This window comes from Phodopus roborovskii, unplaced genomic scaffold (genome assembly GCF_943737965.1).
Source record: "Phodopus roborovskii unplaced genomic scaffold, PHOROB, whole genome shotgun sequence".
Taxonomy (NCBI): Eukaryota; Metazoa; Chordata; class Mammalia; order Rodentia; family Cricetidae; genus Phodopus; species Phodopus roborovskii.
The window spans coordinates 18,607,503-18,617,435 of record NW_026126547.1 but is presented as its reverse complement, the minus strand read 5'-3'; the positions used below and the strand labels follow the sequence as shown (position 1 = coordinate 18,617,435).

Genomic DNA, 9,933 nt, shown 5'->3' with positions numbered 1-9,933 from the left:
AGTGAGGTTTTGCTTTCCCTTCTCTTTTTTATCTTTTAAAAAGTGTTTTTATACAAGCCACTAACCACAAATGTTAAGCATCTGACATTTTTGTTATGTTGGATTTACATTTGTCATTCCCTCATGGTCACCAGGAGGCAGAACAATAGCTGGAAGAGGCCATTTCTTTCTAGAACATTCAAGAAATTTTTGTTTACTTCTTAGACCTAAACTGGATACATTCTACTTACCAACTACCTATCACTGGAATGGGAAGGAGACTGCCATACTGGCTTTATTCATCTCACAAGATAATGGTATGTTTTTGGATACATTTTAAGGGCCTTGACTTAAAAAGGACATATACATTACCTGCTATGATGGCAGGTTGTCATCTTCACTGCACTGGAATCACCTAAAACACAATCTGCAGGGCACTCCAGTGAGGGTTCTTTCTGGATCCGACTACTAGAAGCAGGGGAACCTGCCTTAGATGTGTGTGTGGGGTGTGAACCTTCTGGTGTCAGCCTGGACAGGAAGGGGGTCTCTTTGCTTTCACTGCTTGCCATCACTCTTACTGTCAAGTTCATCTGTCCTGTTGCTGAGGTGTTTGTTCACTAGTTTATTTGGGATTCCACTGTAGAATAAAGGGCACCAGTTCTCCAAGAATCCTCCAGGCCTTAGCATCAGATAAGGATTGATGAGACAGCTATTAGTAAACTGAGTAACTCCTGGATTCTTGGCCTCTCCAGTGTGAGACAGTCATTGTGGGACTGACAGGATAGCATCCTGTAAGCCTATCTAATAAATCCCCTCTTAATATACAGATTCACTCTATCATTCTGTTCCTTTCAAGACCCCACTCCCAGAAAACATTTGATTTACAGAGGAAGTCAGGCAGTTGCCAGTAAAGAAATGGCACTATGTGCTGGGATATACCAGCTGATCCTGGGAAGAAAATGGGTAGGAGCTGTCAAGTGTATAGGTGGTTTGGAAGGTAAGGAAGGTTGGTTGGAAAGGACTGATGTTGTTGAAATACAGATCCCAGGAAAGTGATGGGGTAGATGGTACAGATAACAGATTAAAGAGGGGATCTGGATGAATGCTAAATGCAAAGGTGCTAAGAATGAAAAACAAGGAAGGTACCATAGTTGGAAAAGAAAAGGAATTGGGGAATTTGAATGCAGATGTGGACAGGCAGATCATTTTAGGAAAGTTACTCTCAACCAGGGGCAGTTTGGCAAAATTTGTTGATGTCTAGGGAAATTCTGGTTGTCCTAATCTGTGCCCCTCCCCCACCCTCTCATGAGCAGTAGGGACTTTCCACCCTGATCACTAATAGTGCAGAGAAGCATTGCTTCAGGTAAAAGCAAAGGCTGGCTCATAAATGAAGTAAATTAGAATGACCCAGGGCAACCATTTAAACTAAGCTGTAACTTCTTTTCTTTTGTGCTTTTTTTTTTTTTTTTTTTTTTTTTTTTAAATAAAAAGCTTGGGTGCTTGCTGTAAGTAAACCAAAGAAGCAGAGGGCCAGAAAACTGTCAGCCCTCTGAGCCCCACCCCATGCATGTGTCTTATGCAGCCCACGCAACAGGGGATCTTCTGTAAGCAGCATAACCTTAAACCTTGTGTCCCCACCTCCCAAGTGTTGGGATCACAGACCTGTGCCAAAGAGTCATTTACTGTGCAGGGGTTTGTGTTAAGGCCTTCCTACAGCCAGACAAACACCAAGGAAACTACAACCCTGTCTCCAAAATTCTTTTGAAGAAACACTTTTATATCCTTGCCATCTAGTGCCCTTAAAAATTAGTTTCGTGCCATCTTCCACTTCAGGAGTTTGAAAAAGTACCAATTCCTTACTTACCAATTTAGTGAAGAGATGTTAATACCACCAAGCCACTACAACTACCACAGTGTTTCAGCCAAATTTGAAACAAATTTTACTCAGTACTGGCCAGGAAAATGGACATTTGCCAGGTTCATACCCGGAATTCACAAGAGTACAGTTGATAATTACATTAGGCAGGGGCTTACAAAGGCAAACCCCATAAAACTATGTACTTTCTATCTTCCTCCAATCAGTGGCAAGCATACAACCTAAGGTAATTCCTGTTTGTGGTCAAGCAAATCCTGTGAAGTGAAGACATAAGACTTGTTACATGAACAACAATCCTCACCATTCTAGAAAGTTATCTGTTCTTGGACAAGTGGGGCTTACAAGTTAGAGCAATTTAAACTTAAAACATGACTTTAGCCCTCACAGAGAGAGCATCACTTTTCCTTTTAGCATTTGCAGTTTGGGAAATTATTGACTGTTTTTAGGTAAGGAACTTAAATGCTTAAATAATTGTTTTCTGGGGCTTTTTTTTTTTTTTTTTTTTTTTTTTTTTTTTAAACTACAATAGAAACTCACCGTGCATCCTTAAAGAACTAGAAATATACTTAACATATGTCTCTCAGTTGTCATAGTAACTTTGAAACCCAATAACTAATCTTTTCCATTCTACAGACGGGAAGGTAGAAATGTACCAACTAAATTATATTTTAAACATTCAACTAGGCTGATGCCTGGGAGTGTTACAATCAGATACAACTGCCCACCCCCATCCCATCCCCCTAGGTGAGGTGAACACATTCAGTTCAGGTCCCTCAGGGCTGGGTGGGTATGCCTGACTGCTGGGCGAGCTCTTGGTAAAGGCAGGCCCAATTTGAAAGCGGTTGGTACTCAGGCCTGGCACAGGAAGTCTTCGATTCTTCCTATTCAAGGGCTCGCCCTGGTTTTTCCACCCCACGCTACTCCGAAGGCTCTCCAGACAGACCTGGGCCGGGTCAAGTACTGCCTAACTTTCCAGACTCTCCCAGCCTCGCCCTCAGAGTGGGTCTGGGCAGGCCCGGTAGCCTCGGGCGGCCTGAGGGCGGGGAGCTCGCCCTGACCCTGGGAGGTGCCTAACGCGGCCCGCCCCACTTCGAGGCCTCGGCCCCGCCTGGTCGCAGAGGCTGGCGCTGCGCGGGCTTGGGCAGCAGGTCAGTCCCGTCCCGTCATCCCTCCGTCGCGCAGGTTCCGGTGCCCGGCAGGTGGCTGGCGCGCTGTCTGGACGGGTGTAGGCCCTGCCTGTGCTCGCCCCTGGGTACCGACGTGCCCGGAACCCGGTCGGATGTATCTGCACCCCCGGGGACTGTCCTGTTGGGGACAGGGCCGCAGCTCCCCCTGGGAGTGGGGATCTGCACCCGGCGAGCGCTTCAACCCTGTGCCACCGGGAACCCCAAACTAATTGTTATCTTAGTTGCCTGCTCAAAAGTTGTTCTAGGAAGACGCGAACGTCTCCGCCAGCGACTTTGGCTTGGGCCGGGAGACACACATCCTCCTTCAGCACCGGCCCTAGGTGTTTACGGTTTACATTTCCCGCTCTGCCTGTGGTGTGTTCAGTCCCAATGTTGTGAAGGGCGGCCTCGCGTGGTTTTGGGTTCAGTAAGTGGAGGAGGGAAAATTCTACTTACCTGAAGATGGAAAATGTTGTACTGTGTATTTATGAGTCATTTTCACGAAAGTGTCAGTCCTGGTTAGTTTTGTTTGTTAACTTTTCACCTCCCAGGGTCATCTGGGGAGGGGACCCAGCCCATTGTGGCCCTGCCACCTCTGGACACATCCTGGGGTAAGAAAACTGAGCCTCCAAGGCCAAGCCAATTAATAGGCAGAGTTCTTTCCTGGCGGCTGCTCCAGTACCTGCCTGGAATTCCTGCATTGAGCTCCTTCCCTGACACCCCTTCAGGATGGACTGTACTGAAATATGAATAAACCCTTTCTGTCTCAAGTTAATTTTATAGTGTTTATCACAGCAATAGGATCCAAACTAAAAACTAAAACAGAAATATTCAGGTTCTTTTTTCTTTTTTTTTAATTTTTATTTTTTTATTTGTCTAGAAACACTAAGGAGGCTGGATCATGGTTAACTTCATCTTTTGTTTCAAGCATTTATTCTGATATTTATTAATTGTATACCCATTAGAAACGTTTTTGGCCTACTTCCAAAAGCTCCCATTAATAATTTGCTAATCTGTATACAATGATAATTGATTAAGGCTTTATGATTTTCTTATGGATTATGGAATTCCTGTTATTTGCACACCCATAATATCTAAGGCAAAGCTGTTTTCACAATGATGGGAGTGGGTGAGAAAGAGGCAAGTCAGAAAACCAGAAATAGCCTGAAGTAGCCAGTGGCCTGATCTGTTAGATAGATAGCCAGGAAAACCCTTGCTTGGAGGTGATAGTGTCTGATCTTTGAATTTAAAGCCATACCGGTCCCCAGTAACTAACAGCCTCACTTTAACACGGTATTCTCAACAAATGAGTATTTTCATGTGTATGAAATAGCTTTCTTAAGGTGTATTGTGTAGTGTTAATAAATCCTCAAATGGAATTTTGAAGTATTGCCTTAAATGAAACAGTGGATCTTTTTTAAAGGTTTATTTTTATTTTTAAATGTGTACATGTGTGTTTGTGTATTGGTTATGTGCCTGTGAGTACAAAAGGTCAACTGCATCAGATCCCTGGAGTTGGAATTACAGAGGTATAAGCTACCCTGTGGGTGCTGGGAACTGCACCAAGCCCTCTACAAAAACATCTGTGCTATTATGGTGGATGGCCTTCTCTAGTTGGAATTGAGCACAGGATCCTAATGTTAATTCTGGGGAAAAACATGTTTTAATGCTAGAGTTTTGTTTGTAACTGTTTATCTCATCCTTCTAACAGATGTGATGGCACAAAGAAGAAAAGAGAAATATAAACTTCCGGTTCCACTCCCAGAAGGCAAAGTTCTGGATGATATAGATGGAAACCAGTGGGCACTGGGCAAGATGATTGGTTCTGGAGGGTTTGGACTGATATACTTAGGTAAAGTATGACTAAATCGCCCAGTATAATTATGGCTGAATTATTGTAACTATGGTAACAATGGTATTTTTAAGAGGGAAATGAAATAACAGAATTTATTATTATTTTAAAGTAACTTGAAGATACTTACTGTTTAGTACATTGACTATAAACATTAGATTTAAACCATAACTGACATTATATGCTCCCTGTTGTCTTTTTCCCCTAGTAACTTGTAGAAGAGTTTTCAGAGCATAATTCCACAATCTGCTAGACAGAATATCAATTTTCTTTCTGAGAACTTGTTTTCACTGATTTTTATGGCTCATAAACAAGAAGTGTATAAATATAAATATTAAATAACTTATTATATTATGTGTATGGTATGTATAGGACATGTCACAGGACACTTGTGGAGGTCAGGGGACAACTTTGCTTCTCTTCTTACACCTTTACCTGTTGAGCTGTACTTCTTGCCTCTACTATATATATGTGTGTGTGTGTGTGTGTGTGTGTGAGAGAGAGAGAGAGAGAGAGAGAGAGAGAGAGAGGGAGAGAGAAAGACTATACATATGTATATATATATATTTATATAGTATGACTATAAATATATATTTATAATTTTTTAAAATTTAAATTAGAAACAAACTTCTTGTACATGTCAATCTCAGTTCCTACACCCTCACATCCTCCCCTGTTTCCCCCCCCCCCACCCCCATCCCATCCCCTTTCTGCTCCCCAGGGAAGGTAAGGCCTTCCATAGGGAGTTGTTAAAGTCATTTGGAGCAGGGCCCAAACCTTCCCCAATGTGTGTAGGCAGAGAAAGTATCCCTCTATGTTGGATGGGCTCCCAACGTCCATTCGTATGCTAGGGATAAATACTGATCCACTACCAGAGGCTTCATAGACTGCCTAGTCCTCCCAACTAACAGCATATTCAGGGAATCTGGGTCGGTCCTATGCTGTTTTCCCAGCTATCAGACTGGAGTCCATGAGCTCCCCCTTGTTCAGGTCAGCAGTGTCTGTTGGTTTCTCCAGCCTGGTATTGACACCTTTGCTCATCACTTCTCCCTGTCTGCAACTGGACTCCAAGAGTTCTGCTCTGTGTTTAGCTGTGGGTGTCTATTTCTGCTTCCATCGTTACTGGATGAAGGCTCTAGGATGTCATATAAGGTAGTCATCAATCTCCTTACTGGGAAGGGCATTTAAGGTAGCCTCTCCACTATTACTTAGATTCTTAGTTGGGGTCATCCTTGTAGATCTCTGGACATTTCCCTAGTGCCAGATTTCTCTTAAAACCTATAATGGCTCCCTCTATTACAGTATCTCTTTCCTTGCTTTCCTCTATTCTTTCCCTGACTGTATGACTCTTAATCATTAGTGTTTAGGCAATACTAGGGCCTAACTCAAACAAACAAACAACAAGAGGAAAACCCCCCAACAAAACAAACAAGGAAAAACCCAAAAGAACAACAACCAAAGCACCCCCACCCCCAATACCAGACCAAAAATATCCTTGAAATCTCAAAACAAATAAACCAAAAAGGGAACCTATTTTGGGGGAATTCTGGGTTCCTTCTCAAACAAACATGTTTCTGGATCATGGATGATTATGATATTACTCTTGATGTTTTCCATTTTGTGTTTGTTTATTTTGAGACAATCTCAAATAGCAGGCTAGCCCTAAACTCCTGATCCTCCCCTTCTGGGCTGGGATTATAGGTGTAAACTGCCATATCTGGCTGTAGTTTTCAGTGAATGAAAGAAGTTCAGTAAATAAGCAGGTGTAGGTAGAAACATAATAGGAGTCACCTATATAATTTAAAAATTTCGAAGAGCCACATTAAACAAGTAAGAGAAACTGGTGAAATTTATTTACTAATAGGTACTTTCAGTTTAAAATATCCAAAATAATTCATTTTATTATGTTCATGTAAGCATAGTGAAATACTTCACATATGAGAGGAAGTCAAAATCTAAAGAGCATCAAATGATAAGATCCAAGTACCACAAGAAGCTTGTAAGAATGCAGGCATGTGTCTCTAGTAAGCTTCAGGTGTGTGGAAGGCTGAAGTACCTGCAGAGTGAGTGCTATCTGAAATGGGGTAGTGAATTCTTTCCTGTAGTAGTCAGTTAAGATCGCTTGTATGTTGCCTTGACTATAGGTCAGTGATGGAATTGAATAAATTGTGGCTAATGTGACTGTGGCCTTGGATCTCCATCCTACCATGTGTTTACTTTTCTAACTTCTAAATTATTTGAGTAATTTCAAAGAACTATAGAAAATTTCAACTATAAAGGTCTGATCCCTTTTCACTTCTTAAACTGTAAATATTTATTTGTGCTTGTTTGAATTCAGGTTTATGTTGAAGATTAACATATATACATATTTTGTAAATTTTATACACATATTTTATACACCACTTGTTTGGCTTTGGTCATTAAGGAGGACTCTTCCATGCTCTGGAGAGGTTGACATCCTTATTCTAGTGCAGAAAGTTCTTTCAGTCTAAGCACAGGTCATATGGCTTTTAATTATTTTGTTTCTTATTACCCAAATAAAATTTGTATTATAGTACATTTCAAGATCCAGCATATTGGGTGGCTTCCCAACATGTGAATTTTAGAAACTGTACCATGGAAAGGCACATAGTCATCATCATTGAGCAGACTTAAAAAACAGTTTTTTGAGAGAGAGAGGAAAAAAAAAAAAGCCAGCTCATTTTCAGAAGTATATGCCAAATGCTTTATTGTTCTCAGTGTACAGCGAATCACAGAATCAGCTTAACTTGGTTAATGTCAGTTTTCACCGATTATTTCCAAAGCTACAAATAAGCAAATCCTTGAGAAGCCCCTGGTTCTGGCAGTTTACCATGGTTCCCTTCATGTTGTGTATATGCATTAAGAAGCACTTAACTCAAGCTTTCCTTAATAACCGTGTCCAGGGATTCTTCTCAAGTATGCTTCCCAGACACACTGCTCTGGCATACCCTTTATCAGCGCTTGTGGCCTAAGGCTGAGAAGAAGGTGGCTGCTCTGCCTGGCTCATTGTACATGTACAACCGTCCTCTAGCTTTGAGATCAATAGTCCAGGCTTGTTGGTAATAAGCAACTTGGAGCAAAGGGGGAGGGGCAGAGAAGTTCCCTGTTTACTCTTGGAGAGATAATGTGCCTGTAGCATTCATAGCAATAGTCATAAGAGGGAAAAGAAGTCTGAATACAAGAACAAAGTCTGTGCTCTCTCTTTGTATATGAAAGTGAGGGAAGGAGGGAAGGAAACTGGTTAGGGTACTGGAAAGTTGCTGTCATTTTAGTACCAAATGAGCAAAAAACTTTCTGAAACTCCAGGGAGAGAACTGAAGGTTTGAATTCCCTTTAATGCTCATACAGCATGGAAGCCACTAACCCAAGGGAGATGGGCATAATAAGGCAGCAGTTTTGGTGCTGGGGAAATCTGAGTTGAATCCTAACTTGCCACTAAGTCACTGACAGACCAAGTGGCTGCCACCTCATTAATCTAGGGAGCGTTGGTTTCTATTCTGTTAAATTGTAGCAGTAATTGTGTGGATTAAATGAGATGTTTTTAAACAGTTTGGGACCTAGTAAGAACTTAGTAAGTAGAATTTATTTAGAATCTCCCTTTCTGAATATCTGGTACCATGGTGTATTAATTAGGGAGAGACCTTCATTGGAGGGATTTTATGTTTCTTCTGCCTTGAGTTGTGGTGGATTTAGCTACTAATGTTGTAAAGCTAAGAACACAGACTGTCTATAGGTGCCTTTATGTTTTATTTAGCACTCTGTATCTGTTCCCTTTAAACTTTACTAGGATGGTACAGATTATGGTAAACATTTTCATTTAGACTGTTACCTATTTACTTCAGATAGGAAAGGAATTGGACTTAAAAAATTAGTGAGAATGTAGAAAAGGAAAACTCTAGGATAAATGTCTATTACATTTCTTCAAAAGACTTTATTGTTGGAGGGTGTGAGATTGTGGTACTCAGGCCACACAAGTGAATCGCGTTGTTCTTTTCTGTAACTAGAAATTTCACCCATAACCCAGTTACAATACAGATGTGTTCTATTAGAAACAAAGAGACCTGCTCAAGGTAGCTCATTTAGCCTTCTAAGACAGTGGTTCTCAACGTTCCTAATGCTGTAATACTTTTATATATTTCCTCATGTTGTTAAAATTATTTTCATTGCTACTTCATAACTGTAATTTTGATACTATTATGAATCAGAATGTAAATACCTCAGATGGCTTTAGGCAACCCCTGTGGACGGGTCTTATGACCCCAACCCAAAGGTTGAAAACTGCTTCTCTAACAATAAATTGATATTACAGTCTTTTACAAAGAATAACACATTACAACTAAAATTGGTCTTTTGATGTTTCTATTTCAAGGATCATTACTTATGGATAAGTAGTTAAACTTAGTTAAGTAAATTTTGAAGATTTTTGTTACTGTTCTTACATTATCCTGACTTTGTTCTTCAGAAACAGATGGAATTTATGTGTGTGGGGATGATTTTTAGAAGTTATCAAATTTAATGATGAGATATTTCCACTTATAAAGGAATAGAAGAATGTGTTTTAGTATTGCTTGGTTTGTTATTGAGTTGGCTACAATGAATCGATTTTTAAGGTATGCAGCATAACATTCAGGAAAGTCAAAGTATAACACTAGTAGCAGTAGTAAATATTTTTGAAATGCTTTGTAGTCTTCTGAAAATGAAAGGAGCATACTGGAAAAGAAGGATAATTTGTTTTAGAAATTATATATATATATATATATATATATATATATATATATATATTATGTACACACAGTAAACTAGTGTCTAGTGAAGCCATAGTTAAGAGATATAAACTCAAGTCTACCTTTTTCTTATAATTTTATTTAATGTGTTAGACCTATAGGTAAATAAAAAGATCTTGAAGATGTATTTGAATTTTATATGTACTGTCAGTAGGCTGTTAGTTTTGAGTTTATACCAGATAGTGCTGTTCATTTCCTTCTCAGTCAAGAAATCCAAGTAATTAAGAAAGTTTGTGCTGGGTGGCAGAGGCAGGT

General features: G+C 40.2%; 1 protein-coding gene across 1 annotated transcript in view; it reads left to right on the top strand.

Moving 5' to 3' along the window:
• The first annotated feature begins 2,946 nt into the window (after window positions 1-2,946).
• Vrk2 (VRK serine/threonine kinase 2) overlaps window positions 2,947-9,933 on the top strand; it is a 100,112-nt gene continuing 93,125 nt past the window's right edge. Inside the window, exons 1-2 of the mRNA XM_051200515.1 lie at window positions 2,947-3,003; window positions 4,733-4,873. Coding sequence (XP_051056472.1) covers window positions 4,738-4,873 — 136 coding nt within the window. The 5' untranslated portion in view covers window positions 2,947-3,003; window positions 4,733-4,737. The remainder of the gene's footprint in view (window positions 3,004-4,732; window positions 4,874-9,933) is intronic.